General features: G+C 42.2%; 1 protein-coding gene across 1 annotated transcript; it reads right to left on the reverse strand.

Annotated features, from left to right (window-relative positions):
* Positions 1-1,987: 1,987 nt before the first annotated feature.
* Cyp2e1 (cytochrome P450 family 2 subfamily E member 1) lies at positions 1,988-11,517 on the reverse strand. The gene is made up of 9 exons (XM_020186617.2): positions 11,297-11,517; positions 10,302-10,461; positions 9,033-9,182; positions 8,524-8,684; positions 7,944-8,120; positions 6,925-7,066; positions 4,464-4,651; positions 3,826-3,967; positions 1,988-2,962 (listed from the first exon to the last, which is right to left on the reverse strand). Exons 1-9 carry the CDS (start codon positions 11,471-11,473, stop codon positions 2,778-2,780), a joined length of 1,482 nt encoding a protein of 493 aa, XP_020042206.1. The 5' UTR covers positions 11,474-11,517; the 3' UTR covers positions 1,988-2,777.
* Positions 11,518-16,272: the final 4,755 nt, after the last annotated feature.

Raw genomic sequence — 16,272 nt, forward strand, 5'->3', positions numbered from 1 at the left:
TAAAAGGAACCTAAAACAAAGTGGTGAGAACTCATGATTTTAGTAAGGTCTCAGGATAAAAAGGTCAATATACAATAGTGAATTGAATTTTAAAAGGAACATCATTCTACTGTAAAATCTTCAGGGATCATAAGGCAAAACATATGCAAATGCCCACATCCTACAAACAATATAGCAAGACCTGAGTCAATGGTAAGATATACCATGCTCGTGGATTGGGATGCTCAATATTATTCAAATGTAAGTTTTTCCTATATCAAAAGATAGTTCCAGTATAACCCCAGTCACAATTCTGGTGAGCATCTTTTTAGAGGTGGGTAGAGTTCGAAAAGCTGATTCCAAAATTCAAATGAAGATGCAAAGAAGCTAGAATAGCCAAAATGATACTAAAAAAGAAAAGAAGGTTGGATATTTTGAAATGAAATGGCAAACAAAATTTGAATAAAAATGTGAAAATTATAGTCTATAAAGATGATTCCAGAATAAGAAAAACAAGACATAAAAACCTATTAGAATGGAAAAATTAACCAGACATATATTTTACCAAAGAAAGTATCTGGATGTAGAATAACCACACAGAAAGATATTCAATATCAGTAGTCATCAAGGAAATACAAATTATAACACAATGAGATTCTGCTACATGTCTACTAAAATAATTGACAATACAAAGCATGGTCATGTTACAGAGTAACTAAAACTCTTATATGTTGCTAATTGGAATGTAAAATTCTTTAAAATTAAACATATGCTTTTTCACATGCCCCAGCAACTTTATTCCTACATATTTTCTCCAGAGAAATCACCAACACCCCAAAAATTTGTATGTAAATTATATCTATATTCACAATTGGTACAAACAGGAAAGAATGCAAGTGTCATGCAAGTATCACGAATAACAAATTATGGAACCCTCATACAAAAAAACATGCTATATAACAACAATAAATGCAACATTAAGTTACACAACACATGGATGAATCTCAAAAGTAGTGAAAGATTCCAAAGATAAGCACACCAAAAACTACACAATGGATGACCTAATTTCCATAGCATTCTAGAAGAATTGTCACTGTAGGAATATTACTGAAGAGAAACCTAAGTAAACCTTCCAGCTCCACATGCTCTTAATTGATTCTAAGTTATTGATTTTGGAGGTGACACAGATGAGCATATGCTATTGGTCTCCCACTGACTTAACTGTAGAAGACACCTCAGAATGCAACCACCTAACTGGTTAAAAAGCATTCTCCAGAAAATGTTATTGCCCCTGTCCTTGGGAGAAATGTTGTTTTCTGCCTCCCATGGTCCTCTGGGTAAAATTAACTGTTTGCTATCTTCGCCTGTTCTCCAAGGAAAAGATGCCTTTTGGATATTAATTAACTACAGAATTAATTATCCCTAAGAAAAAGAACTAAAAAAGAAAAGAGTCTTATTAAGACTTTCTAATCAGTAACTTTTCTTTAGCTTTACAGATACAGAACATCCAGTGACCTACAGATAGCAGCAGCCCATGCATCAAAAAGCAGACTACCTGAAATTTATAATTGCTTAGTGCCTACTTGCCTGATAGGCCCACAACTCCCTATATAATTCCCCTGCAACCCCTAGGTAAGATGGTCTTTACCAGAAATAGTTCCATCTTCTTAGTTTTTTTGGCACTCCAAATAAGTCTTTTCCCTCACCCAACAACTTGTTCTCAAGTCACTGACTTTTTTGAGTGGAAAGCAAGAAACGTAGGCTCACAGCTCCAGGAACATAGGTCAGGCTGATGACCAAGACTTAAGGATGCTCATAAAACAAATTCTGAAGTCCTGTAAATACTTTGCCTTGATCATAGTGGTGTCTTCATGACTGTTCATACATGAAGTCTCATCCCATTACACATTTAAAGTTGATGGATTTTATTATATATAAATCACACTTCAGTAATGTTAACTTAAAAAGCCAAAATGAGGTACAAGAAACATTGGAAGAAGCTGCACTATTGGCTTTAAAATGACACTCATTTTATTGAGGAACATTTACATAGAGCAGACAGTAGGCTGGGAACACTGAGGGACTGCTCCCAGTTCAACAGGACAGAAGGGAAGCTAAGACAGAGTGGTATGCACAGAGAAAGGGACAACTTTCTACTACTAACCCCTCTTCCACTTCACAATATTATCATTTAATTCAATTCCTTTTTGCTTTGTTTCCCAAGAAGGACCCTGTATGCATGGTATTTTTTCCCAGATACAAAGTCACATTTTGATATTAAGAGATAATGGGAGACTGTTGACTTTTCATACATATTTCACCTTAAGACATAGGAGAGAATGATGCTCACAGTGAGACCAAAGTAACATCCACATTCTAATGCAAGATGAGAAGACCTGCTTTTGACAAGACTAACCAATCCTTTTAAAACCATATTGCTCCTCCCTTTTCTAACCTATAGTGTCCTTACTTCCTTTTGGCATTCCTTTGTAGGCACTGACTGTGGTGAATGGATAGGTCTATTTTTTCAGAAGAACTGAGTTTAACTCAGTGACAGATACTTAATTACCTTTGCTTCCAGGGCCTCAACACAGCGTCAAACTGATTCACAGTTTAATTAGTTTAATAATATCTTCCTTGACTTAGTGTCACACTGTCTGATACCGGACTCTGGAAAGCCTTGCCTCTGGTCTAATTCCCCACCATGGAGCCCTGACTGTGAGAAGCATCCTGCTGGCACTAAAGGGTTCTTGTGGGCACTACAGACAGGTGGTTTCCAGGGCACATTTTCCTTATACTCAAGAGCGGGAAACAACACAGAGCTTATAGTGTGGTGGTGTGCGGCCAAAGCCAATTGCAATAGGGCTAAGGTCAATATCCTTTGGCTCAACCAGAGACTTCAGATTAAAATGCTGCAGAATAGCAGAGAGGAGCAGAAACAATTCCATGCGGGCCAGACCTTCTCCAACACACACTCGTTTTCCTAGAAGTAACAACAGAACTGATGAGACATGGAGGGAGCCTCAGAAAGGCCCCTAACACTATTAACAGAGAGACTGCAGGGGTCGGATGGGAGGAGGCTGTGGGCAAACTACATCCTAACGCAGGATTCACCCTCTCTGCTCAATGAGACAAGCAGAAAACATGTCAAAAACAGGAATATTAGTGACAATGACTTATTCAGGGACCAGTTTTTACACTACATCAATCATACAGAACTGAGCTGTAAAAACAAGTCTTAGATTGGGAAAATGGCCTCTGACCACTGAAGAAGGAACTGTCCAATGCTTCCCCTCCTTGCCTTGCAGGAGAGGAGCTGGGATGAGGCTAGAAGCCAACATTAATGTTAAAGCTATCTATCAAGATAATTGTAGAATCTTCCTTCACCAAAGCCCCACTGTCGCTGTGGGAAAGAACCAATAGCCACCAAGTCACATCTACAAAAGGCCTTAATGCTCCCTAAAGAGAGACCAGGTCATCAAAAGCTAGAGGTTTTGGGTTTTTTTTGTAACCCTTGTTTAAAATTGTGAGAAGTTATAAAATGTGTTTTGAAGAGATTTTAACTAGGTCCTGTTAAAGTAGAAACAGTTTATCAATGAATGAAGCAAAATCTGCACTCTGTGGAGAAAAAAAAATCTATCTGCAACACCTGATTTAATGAAAGATATCATACAACTTCTCTGAATAGGGAGGAGCACACGTAGCTCATGTTGTAAGTACAAACAGGGATGTGATGAGGCTGGAGTGTCCATCTACCTTTGGAATGATGACAGAGCACTAGGGAATAGAGATGAGGAATGGAGGAGACATTCCTCAAGGAAGGTGCCAGGTCTGAATTCTGCTTACCTGCAGAAAATGCCTTGAAATAGTCACTGTACTTGAACTTTCCATTTTCGTTCAGAAAGTGATCTGGTTTAAACTTCTCTGGTTCTGGAAATTCTTGGTTGTCATACAACACAGAGTCCAGCGTTGGAATTACAACTGTGCCCTGGAAGAAGTAAAGATGTTTCAGTCAATTAAGTTAACAAAACATGGGCTTTTATCTGGAAGCCCCCAGTGGAGAAGATTGTTTGAATTTTACTACACAGACAGCATATTTCTAGTTGGGAAAGCTGTTCAGTTAATGACTGGATAGAAGTTACCAGGAGTCAGGGATACATGAAGAAGAAGGCCCTAAACTTCTCATAGGATGGACCTCAGGACTGGTTGTTGCTGCTGTTGGCTCCTGGTGTTAGGATGTGCTACAAATCCCAGGTGATCTGAGGAGGCACTTTCCCAGATCACTTCCATTCTCTGGTCACCAGGTCATGTGAGGAATTCTGAGGAAGTGGCACTGTGCAGGGTGGGAATGCTGGCCTGGTCCCTGACATCCATCCACATTTTTCTAGAGAAAGGAGCCCTTGAATCTCTACTCTACCCCCAAGAAGGTGAAGGGATGAGTTGACAAAAAGGTGCCCACAATGTGCACTCCACTCATGTCTGACCTTGGGAATGCGGTATCCTTGGAACATGGTGTCCCGGGTTGCTTCATGGGGCAGATTCGAAGGCACGAGGCTGATAAATCGCTGAATTTCATGCACCACAGCATCCATGTAGGGCATCTCCAGCCTGTCTTTGACAGCAGGGATGCGGCTTGGCCCAATGACCCTGTTGATTTCTTCATGAAGTTTCTCTGCCAAGATACAAATAAGATCAGTTTAAAAGGCTGATTCCAAGATGAATGCTCATCCACTCACTCATCCAACCATCTCTCTATCTTCTTACCCACGTTTCCATCCAAAAACCCACTCATTTACCCACCTATCCACCCACTCACTCACCTACTCATCCACCCACTCATCCATCATCCACCTGCTCCCTGCATCTATCCACCATCTATCCAGCCACACATCTATTCAACCATGCTTTCATCCACCCACCAAATCCAGATGTTTATGGAGCATCCTAAACAGTGCTTATGGTCCCTAGGCACTTCAAATTATTGATTAATTTCCCTAAAATATGAATAAAAGTTAAACTCCACGAGATTATTCAAAGTCAACAGAAAGTTATCTCGGCTGATGATGATTTATCCAGTTCCTATCTTCATGTCAGAAGTTGAGAATAACAAAAAGCGTATTGGAAGTTTTCTCATAAAGGGAAATCTTTGCATCAATTTTCAACCCCAGGCTGGTTTATTGAATGTTTCTAAAAAGTATACAGGGGGTGGCATATGGAACCAGATGTGCACAGTCAATTTTTTTTCTTTGCAGTTCTGAGGATTGAACCCTGGGTCTTGTAGGCAAGCATTCTACCTCTTGAACTATGCCCCCAGCCCTTTTGGTTTGTTTTTGAAACAGAGCCTCAACACTGCCTTTTGTCTGGGCTGATCTTAAACTTTAGATCCTCATGCTTCCACTTCCCAAGTAGATGGGATTACAGGCGTGAGCCACCACACCCAGTCACAGTCTACTTCAGTACACTGCCTGACAGGGGTAACAGCAACCTCTGGAAATTTTCTCATACTTTAGGTGTTTGAGATTTCCTATGGAGCTATATAAAATATTGAGTGAAAAAAGCAAACTGAAATTTGTTATGTATGGTATGGTACCCAGGTAAAATATTAAGGCATATACAATAATCAGTTGTATGCTGATACTTAGTTAATAGTGAATGTACCTACTCACATGTGGGGATGATACACAGAAATTCTGAAACATTGCCATCTCTGGAGAGGGAGGCATGAATTGGTGGGGCCTTGGCTTGTCTGTGTAACATGTTCCCTTTTTAAGAGCTCTGAAACAAATACCCCAAAATGTTAATATATGTTAAGTTTGGCAATGGATGTATGGGTGTCTGTCATATTTACATTCTTTTTATCTATATTGAAAGTCGCTCAGAAATAATCATTTAAAACATTTTTTGAGTTCATGGTTCCCATAATACAGAGGTCAAATGTTCTCTTGAGGTGTGACTCAAGTGGTAGAGAGCCTTTCTAACATGTGAGGACCTAGGCTCAATTCTCATACTGCAAAAAAAATAATCATAATTGCTGCTGATCTGTACAATGTTTCCTTTCCTAGACTTTTGGATCCTTCACCCTTCATGTTTCTGTATGGTGAAAAAAAACAAAGACTTTGCTGACAGAAAGATCAGAGACCAGGACCTGATCCTAGAGTAGTCATGCATCCATCTTCTTGGGGGTTATTGCTTCACATCCCACATCTACTCTCAAGAACTGACAAGCTGAAAGAACACAGTACACCAAAGGACTTCCTTGTGCTTGGCACTTAGAACAAAATTCCTGTCAGCAGCTAGTGTGGCCCTGGTGCTATTATCTGAACAGCATCTGCCCAGCTCTGTGTCCAGTCCTGAGGGTAATGGGGATCAGAGCCTTAAGCGCTCTCATGGAAGTCTGCAGCTCCTTCGATTCCTTTTTACTTGGAGGTTAGTCCCATTGGCCATTTACATGTAAGTGCTCTCACATTGCTCTACCTGGCCCAGGTGGGTTTAGGAATGGCCCTTTGCATACCAGTATACCATGTCTGGACCCCTATGGAGTAAGATGTCCCAGGAAAATTCCAGACTTTCCCCTGATCCTAGCTCTGCCTAGAAGACCAAGTCTTCTACATGGCAATGTGAACATTATTTTCACTGTCATGAATAGGTAATTTACAAAAAGCAGAATGCATATCCATCCCCTCTTTCCACATCAGTGTTGGGCTTCTCTTTTCTGTAACCAGGGCCTCCATTAAGGCGTGGGACAATTAGATCAGTGTTCAAAGGTACCAGATGCCAGGCACCTCTATGAACTTCTTCCCTTAAAGCCACTCATCCGTGATTCTCTGGCACCCAAGAAGGTTAACAAGCAGCTACAACCCAACATCTGAGACCTAAAATGCATAAGGCTGACTGTGCAGGGAGGCTTGACCTGCCACGTGGGTGTCTTGCTCATCATTCATGTACCTTCTATCTCTGGGTATTTCATGAGAATCAGGAGCCCATATCTCAGAGTTGTGCTTGTGGTCTCTGTCCCTGCAAAGAACAGGTCAGCCAAGGTCACAGAAATATTTTCCATTGTGTATACAGGTTCCGTGCTGTGTTTTTCCTGTGAAGTTGGAGAGAGACAAGAGCTGGGTGAGAAGATGTTGTCTTCAGATACTGAGAAGGCAACACCTTTCGCTCTTCAGCAGAGGAGCCAAGGGTGTGACTGTTTCTCCTAGTACATCCGGAACTTAATCATCTCTACCTCACAGCAGGAGAAACACAGGATCTCAGGTAATGGGCTGAAGGCAGGACAAGGCTCCTCACCCAGGCCATGGAGCTCTGTCTCTGTCAATAGCACCAGGGCCATCTTTTAGGAGGTGGAATGACCTGGTTTCTGCTAATGACTCTCCACCTGCAGAGGCTAGCCTCAGCCTCGTTCCAACCCTGAAGCTCATGCCTTCGGGGAGGGACTGAAGCGGTGGTAGGAATTCTCAGTACCAGAAGTTATCCAGGGGAAATTGGCCTGGATTTCATGTGTTATTTTTAAGTCAAAACAACAGGAAAGGAAAAGACAGGATACTAGTGGTTTAACCAATCTATGCCAGAAAAGAAATCCTAGGGGCTGCAGACAGATAAAGCTGGGGAGGGTTCAACCCCCCTGGGAGCTGGGCACAATTAGGAAATAAGTGCCAACAGGTATGCTCAGGACTTGTCAGATAAGACATGATTCCCAAAGGGTTACAGCCCAGTTTGGTCTGGAAGAAGCTGAAGGGAGGGGCCCACCAGCTTGCCCATCCATCCCCTGTGCCTCCCAAGAGAGAGGAGCACAGCTCAGTGGTCATGCTGAACCCATACTGTGTTTGTGTAAAACCAAGAGCATCAAAATGTAACCATGGTGGGCAGTCTGGACATCAGTGAGTGGATTATAACATCATTGTGAAAAGTGTATGTACCCCAACCCACCCCAGCACATCCACCTTACACACTATGGTGGATACCTTCTGCATTTCCATGAGTAGACAGTCAGTCAAATCCCTGGAACAGTTGAGGTCCAGAGACTGAAGGTGTTCCTTGGCTCTCTCCAATGTATACTGTTTTATCTCAGACACATTTTTAATAATCCTTTTATGGCTTCCAGGCAGGAAGTGTAAGAAGCCTCCTGAATTATTATAAAGCTGAAGAGAATGAAAACTGTATTACTAAATATTTTTTCTGTATGTGATACGGTTTTCTGTGTTGTATCATCTCCAAACATAAATTTATAGCTGTTTTTATCATACAATTTAGGAAATTTTGAGAAACAGTGTTTTTGGGGGGGTGCCATTCTCCTAGGCAGTGCACCTGTGGTGAAAATGTGCACACGTAAGTAGATACATGCCTAGGCCAGGAAAAGGATGTTCGGGGTCCCAAAGACATCTCTCAGGGGAATAAAAGGAGCTATCTAGTCAAACACCCTCTGACATGCTCCTGTTCCCTGGTTTTTCTTGACCTGTTTATCCCATACAACCTGAATTTTCCTTCTCCTTCTAATGTGAACTACACCACTAAAAATTAATGAAAGAGGAGAAAAATAGCCACCTGGAGCCAAGGGGTACTTAGCAGGTAGAAGTTCTCATTGAACAAGCTCATGAGCCTCAGACACTGTTTGTCATTATAGTCGAAACGCCTGTTGAAAAGGATGTCTGCTATGACGTTGAAGGGTGCACAGCCAATGAGAAAGGTGGGGTCAAAGGGCTGGCCTGGAAAACAAGTGAGATGTCAGAGTCTATGTGGGAATGAGTGTGGGCACATGGTCTTCCCCAGCCAATAACTCAGTCTCCTGCAAGTCTTCACCAATGCCTATGAGAACATACCCCAGAACTTGGCAAGAAACAAAAGATAGTGAATGTTCAGCCTCTTCAGGTTGTCTTCGCTTGTGACTCTGGAAAATTAGAGCTGGAAACTGGAGTCCAGAGGCAGTGCCTGGGGACCAGTGTGATCCTCTCCTTGTCTTGGGTCCTTTTAGCTGCCAACTGCTTCCAGGTTGTTCAGTACCCTCTGGGGGCCTGATCAGGGCCCTCCCCAGCTGTCTGCCTAAAGATACGCACCCTGAGTCTTCCTGAGTTCTTCCACCAAGAAGTAGGCCTCTCTCTGGATCCGCGCCTCATTGCCCTGTTTCCCCATCCCATAGTCCCGGAGGGTGGTGAGGGAAAACCGCCGGACATCCCGCCAGGTGGGTCCATTATTAAAAATAACTCCTAATGAAGAGGGACAATCAGAGGTTACTGCAAATGCCCAATTCGTTGACAAACAGGGTGGGGTGGGAAGTGGCCCTGTCATGGCCTTGGGGTGCTGGGTGGGATGTGCAGATGTGGAAGAAGCCTGTGAGGAAGGACGGGGCATGCTGTGTTTCTCTGGCACATTCAGCCCTTCCTGGGGGCCTTCTTCATACCACCAGTTTATTTTCTTGAGTTTTACACTTTGCCCCGAACCTTTCTCATGTTAAATAAAACCACATGTATCCATACCAAGAAAGAACTCTCACTTCTTTCCTGCCTATTGACAAAATTCTTGAACAGCCTTTCTGTTCCCATGGATTTTAACTCTCACACTATAAACATCTCAACTCATGGCTTTGTGGCTTCAAAGCAACACCCTTTTCTAAAATCTGTAGTTCATAGGATTCTCTACTGTGGGGACATCCAGCTGGGAAAACTAAGCACTGTCCCTTTTACACACCTCCTGGTGGTCAAACCAAATCCTTTCTGTCTCTCCTCCTAGCATGTGGCTTGCTGAACCCCCTGGAAGACATTTGTAATCAACAGATCTAAAAGTAAACTCCACATACTTCCATCCCTATCTCACTTAACTACGAGCACTTTTCTGTTCTTTCCTAGACATAAATCTGAGTCATCTTGACTGCTGGCTTGTTCAGTTGTCTCCATGAAAACGTTGGATACCCTTAGGGCCTGCTCCAGACCCACCCAGCTCCTGCTGGTCAGAGCCCCTCTCTGCCATGTGCCCTCTAAGCTCCAGGGGCCCCTGACCTCCCTTCTTCACCTACCTACGTCCTTCTATTACTTTATCTATCATCATTTCTTCAACAAGTACATTTTGGTACCTATGTGTATAAAGTACTTGCTGGGATCTGGGCATTCTGAGATAAACAGTGCACAGCATCTAGTCAATATGAACCTTACTGCAGCTTTCATCCAGGCACAGGCCATTGCCAAGTGGTCTTAGTGTCTCTTTGACTGTCTTCATCATGTGATGTTGCTATTATTATTCATGTAGATTTGGGTGGGAGGGGCAACATGGCACACACATCACTGTCCCTGTAGATTTGCACCCACCCACTGCCTGTAAAGTGGACTCACCCTTGTCCTTGTGCCCCTCGAACACAGGGATCTCCCCTCGGCCAGAGAAGTCATTCTTGTGGTTCAGCAGCACCTCCTTCACAGCCTTGTAACCATGCAGAACCACGACAGGGCGGCCACCCATATGCAGTGTGAACACTGGTCCATAGCGCTCTGCCAGCTACAGAGACAAACACATATCGTGGGCAGGAGGTAGACAGAAGGCAGTCGTCTCTAGACTGCACTGCCATTATTGTTACTTTTATTCTCAGATCATTAAGGAGATTTGGGGAAAGGCCATCTTTGTCCAGCCTGATGTGTTGAGACTGACCTGATTAGAGGTTGCTGGATTTGCAGGGGCCCACTCCCTTCCTGAACACCAACTCCAGGGACTTTGGGTCTTCTTCCCCATATCAGTTTTGCCAACACCCATGCTCATCAACCAATTGTTTGCTTCTAAGGTCAAGGTCCTGAATTCCAGGGCACTGACAACTTATCTGGAGTCTGTGCTCCCACAGCCAGTACCCACTCTGTGGTGTGCAATGACACCCCCTGATGTAAACGTCAACTACCATATCTGTACCCGACAGCATTTTGGCTTTGGTCAGATCACACAAAGTTCCCAGGATACAAGTGCTGATATTCTGGTAAAACACCATTGATCCAACATTTTGCTGTGTCTGCTATTTGGCATTATACAGGTTGATACCAATCAAGATGCACCTGACATTGCATCACAACTGGCACATGGCAATGACAGCCACACCAGGGTCCCACAATGACTCCAACTACATGGGGCCTCCAGGGCCTGTGTGGCAACATCCATCCTAAGTGCTCTGTGCCCAAGATGTACTACTGGCTAAGAATTATGGATGTCATTACTGAGCATTTCTATTAATTCAGATAACTCATAACAGGCTCGCATTGGATAACGATAGTCCATCTGACAATGAATTGAGTACACTCATACGAGATCTCATTGGCTCATTTTCCTAAAGTAACAATATTTCTCTTACCTTGGCAAAGGACTTAGGAATATCCTTCAAATCCACCTGGAAAAAATTCCCAAAAATAGGAAGTGGGAAAGGTCCTGGGGGCAGGTTCCAGCTGCTGTGGATCTGCTTCCAAAAGGATATGAGCAGGAGGATGGCCACCCACACCAACAGGGCAATGGTGATACCAAGAGCAGCCATGGCACCTCTGGAGCCCACTGGTGACTTGTAGGAATGATCTGAGTAACCACAAAGCTTTTAAATTGCATTGTCAATGAGGAGGGTAACCCACCAACCAATGCCACCTTCCTTCTCCCTTGGCCCAAGGCATTGGTTTATTATTAGCTATAGTTGGCTATCATTTCAAAGGCTGATGCCTGTGGCAGTTGCCTCTTAGAAGTTGCATCCAGTGACCTGACAAAGATGAGTTTGGGCTCTGTCAATACTCTACTCTGACACCTGTCACAGTTCCAGTAAACACAGCCAGGGACACTTCAACAACTCATAGGTCAGTCCTGGGGGTGGAAGACTGTCCTCCCCCGTGACACTGGTTGGACATAGTGGGGACATTCAGATTATGTTTTCATGAGTTTCTTTGGGGTAGGGTTCATTAAGGTAGTGCTAGCCATATACTGACCATTCCAGGCAGGTGCCAGCACTACAACTGGTGCAAACACTTCTTTAACTTCCAATCAGGAGGTTTGTCTAAGTAGACCCAGTATACCTGGATCACCTCCTGGAAACTATTGGTGACAGAGGAGAGAAACTATACTTCTGAACCCCATACCACTTTGGCAAATCAACTGGAGAATTCAGAGGCAAAAAAGAGAAAGTAGTAAAGAATGGGAGCTAACCAATTCTGAGGCAGTTAATCTCTGATTATTAAGATGGTATGCATGATGTACACATAAATGCCATGCTGAAGTCAAACCAGGGCCTTGTACGTGCTCTACCACTCAGTCACACCCTCAGCTCCTGAAAAGGTTCATTTTTATTGTAGAAAATTGAGTGGAAATTATTCCTCATCGTCACTTTGTCAAATTCTTAAAAACAATTCTATTTGGGTTTTTACTGGGTTTGTTTCATATCACCATGTCATACTTGGAAGAATGTGTATTTATAAAATACTTTGTCCTTGTTTCCAAGGAGTACTGTGAAGCTCCACATTTTTCTACATCTTTTTTTTTTTTAGCCCAGGCTGGCCTCGAACTTGTGATCCTCCTGCCTCATCCTCTTCGCCTCGTTGATTACCGGCGTGCACCACCATGACCGGTTTTCTTTCTTTTTTTTTCTACATCTTCTTAAGTGTGTTCATAATTTCCTTCAAATAGCCCCACATCCACTTTTCTATTAGGGCTATCTCTAGGTATTTTGTGGAGATTTTTATGTGTGTGCTAAGAATGAAGAGACTGTTTTTCATTTTATCTCCTACCTGGTGATATGAACAAAATCTTAGTTTTGTATTGTAATTTTATACTTTTACATAAGTTACACAACTTTATGTAATAGAAAATGTAACAAAAATGAAGAAAATAAACTTCACAATGTGTTCAAATGATGTGGATTTTGGGTTATGGCCATTTATTTTTTTATTTATATAAATGGAACCATACACTATACCCTGCATTCTAACCCATATTCCATCTGAACAATCCATTAGCAGCTCGGACAAGTCATTGCTTTGCCCTTCAATCCACAGCCATCATTCTAATGTCTGCTTGCTAACTCTTCTGGGCTACTACAGAAAGAGGCTTAGGGCTTCAGGGCCTTTTCTGCCTTTGCTAATAACATGAGTTAACCTACTCTGGGATGGGTTACTGTGTCCCCTGCTCCTGACTCTCCTTTGCAGAGGCCATGTGGGGCAGCAGAACTGTCCTGAAGGTAGAGACTAAGCTGTTTTGATGCCTGCCCCTTGCTCTCCTGGTCTGGGCCCAAATAAGCTTTCCAGGGATGCCTGTGAGGATCCACATTTCCTTGCTTGTTGTTCCTCCTGTGTGTCAGGGGAGCATTAGCTTCCCTCAGGCTGAAAGTCAAGACTTGGATTTGGTGGATTCAAGCCAGGAAGATCAGGGTATGCAAGGTTGATCAGGCCTCTGGCTCCCATTGCTGAGGATAGCTGCACCTGCACAGCTCACCTCAGCATGCACACCCCAGAGAGTGAGCCTCCCAGAGATGCATATGTGGTCTGGGCAAGGTCTGACTATTTGGGGCCTCTGGACATAATACTGTGATGCCACCAACATCAAGCTCTAAATGCAAAATATGTACCTTTGGAAAATAGTGATATTTCTAGGTGCTTCTATTTAGATCAGTGGCTTTTGTTTGTTTTGATCTTATTCTGTTGACTAGACCTTCTAGAACAAGGTCAGATAATCTGGTTGACAAAGTGGCTGGGCCTTGTGCCCACAGCAGTAGGCAATTTTTCAAGCCTCCTTCACATCTGTAGTTCCTGAGTGTGCACACTGGGGAAGTTTTCCTCTTTCTCTAGCTAACTAACAGTGTTTTGCAGAGATGAGAACTGAGTTGACATTACACCTTTTCGAGTGAGAAAAGCCTATGATTTTTCTTCTTAGATTTGTCTGTGTGATGCTAGGGGAAAGCATTGCCTCATTCACCTGGTACAGTGGCTCACATCTCTAGTCCTAGCTACTCAGGGGTATAGATGGCAGGGTGGGGGAATCTTTGTTTGAGGTCAGCCTATGCAAAATGTTAGTGATACTCCTTCCCAACCAATATAGCTGGCGTAATAGTGTGCACCTGTCATCCCAGTTTCCTAAATAGGAAGATCAGGGTCTAATCTGGCCTAGACAAAAAGATGTGAGACCCTATTTGAAAAATAACTAAAGCAAAAAGGACTGGGGACATGGCTTAAGTGGTAGAACATAAGCCTAGCAATCTAGCAGCTAACAACCCTGAGTTCAATACCTTCAAAAAAAGTACTCCTAGAAATGACCCAAGCCTTGTATGCACATATGAATAATAAAATAATTTTAAAAAAAAGTACTCCTATACCTATTGGAGTGATACTCTTGTAATATGCAAACAGATTTTAACTTGTTAATAGTGTTATTAGTAATCTTGTATCCATAGATAAACAAACAAACAAATAATAAAATAGGGCTTTTTTTGTGTGTGTTTAGGTTTTTGTGAAAAATTGCTAACTCTAGAAACCATGAAATACCCTCTATCTTGCTCTGTGCTTTTGGATACTTTAAAGGGAAGGACATTGTCTGAACTTTGAAATTTTGATAATGCTTACTAGCAAAATAATAGAGAGAGGCTTCACTGAGTTAAAGCTTTGCTTATAAATGTTAAAAAGATACTTTTAATTGAGAAAGTAAAACATCTCCTTTTAACAGATCCAAACAATATAGAAGTGAATGAAGCACAAAGTGACTCCTAAACCCATCTCACAGAAGTGGCTTTAATATTTTTTGTTTCTTTTTTTTTAAATTAGGATATATTTGTTGTACAGGGGGAGTTCCTTGTAACAATTTCCAATAGGCTTACATTGTACATTGATTAGGTCACCACTCCATTCCCCCGCAAGGCCACAACTCCCTCCCCACCCCACTTAAAGCACTCACAAGAGGTTTTATTGTTCTATTTTGTGAATGTATATGAAGCACATCAGTCATATTCCCTGACCTTCATCTCCTCCATTCATCCTCCCCCTTTCCATAAGTATCCACCCCACCAACACATTGCATCTATTTTTACAGTCCTGTCTTTCTTAAATCAATGTTCAAAGGGGTTTCTCAATGAATCCCCACTGTGAGTACACTTTATTTGTTCAGTTATCCTATTCCATTAGGAATGGATAATCCCTTCCATTATCCCATTAAGAAAGAAAGCATGTTCCCAATTCTCTTTTTACCATTTCTAATTTTATTTTATGCCTACTAAAAAATATCTCTTGTGCTCTGATTATGTGTGTCAGGTAAGTTTGAATTACTACCCAGTGTCCTTTGTTTTAGCGTGAAGGAATCTGTTAGTATAAGACAACCTGCTCATGATGCTCTATTTTGTTTAACTAAACAACCTTCATTTCTCTTTCTTTTGTGAAGAGTATTTGTTTTATGTATAGAGCTTTTTTGTTGGAAGTGCTTTTCTTTCAGCACTTCAAATGTATCATCCTCACCTCTGGCCTTTGCAGTTCTGTGGGAATCTACTGCTATGCTGGGCTTATCATGATGCCTTGTTTTGCTCTGTTACTTTCCAGATTCTGCTCTTTGTCTTCTCACGGTGTATTTAGGTATAGGCGTCTTTTAGTTCCTACTTGGAATTTTTTCAGCTTCTTGCACATGTAAATGAATGTTTTTCATTGAATTTGGGAAGTTTTTAATCATCATCTCTTGACAGTTTTTCTATCCCCTTCTTTTGTCTCCTCTTGGAGTTAGGTATTATTACGATGATCCACAGGTCTCTGAGGCTCTGTTCAGAAATCTTTTCTTTATGTTGACAATTTTGCTAGTATTCTCATTGCTCTTCTAGAGGAAAAGACCTCAGAGGTTCTTCCTCTGCAATTCCTGAAGGGTTTTCCTTGCCTGTCCTTTTCACCAGGAAATTGAGAGAGCTTTCCAAGAAACTTCCTGATAATCTGAAATTTAAAAATTACTGGTTAGAACATGGCCTCTTCTATCTGCAAGAGCGGTAGGAAAGTGACGTTAGTAGAATAAACAGTCCCCTTGATCATCACTGCCGTGTTTTCTGTTTATAGTATTTTTCCTGCTCTATCTTGGTTAATTCTAGCATTTAAAGTACCTCTATGTCATTTTGTCTCAGTAAGTATCTTGTAAACATACTGTATCTTTGATGTAATTGGAAAGCTTTTCTTTTTTAATGGAAGAATTGGACAGTTGTATTGGCCACTATCCCCAATAAACCTGGCTCTGTGTGTGTGTGTGTGTGTGTGTGTGTGTGTGTGTGTGTGTGTGTGTAGGGGGGGTTGTCCCACCTCACCTGCTCACATGCTCCCTTCCCCTATGCTTTTCTAGCTA

This window comes from Castor canadensis, chromosome 7 (assembly GCF_047511655.1).
Source record: "Castor canadensis chromosome 7, mCasCan1.hap1v2, whole genome shotgun sequence".
Taxonomy (NCBI): Eukaryota; Metazoa; Chordata; class Mammalia; order Rodentia; family Castoridae; genus Castor; species Castor canadensis.

Coding starts and splice junctions, on each gene's coding strand:
- Cyp2e1 (XM_020186617.2), bottom strand. CDS start 11,473: ATGGCTGCTCTTGGTATCACCATTGCCCTGTTGGTGTGGGTGGCCATC. Junction 9,183..10,301: donor CGAGGGGCACAAGGACAAGG/GTGAGTCCACTT, acceptor CCTCTTCATTAG/GAGTTATTTTTAATAATGGA. Junction 8,121..8,523: donor TAAGTACCCCTTGGCTCCAG/GTGGCTATTTTT, acceptor CATTCTCTTCAG/CTTTATAATAATTCAGGAGG.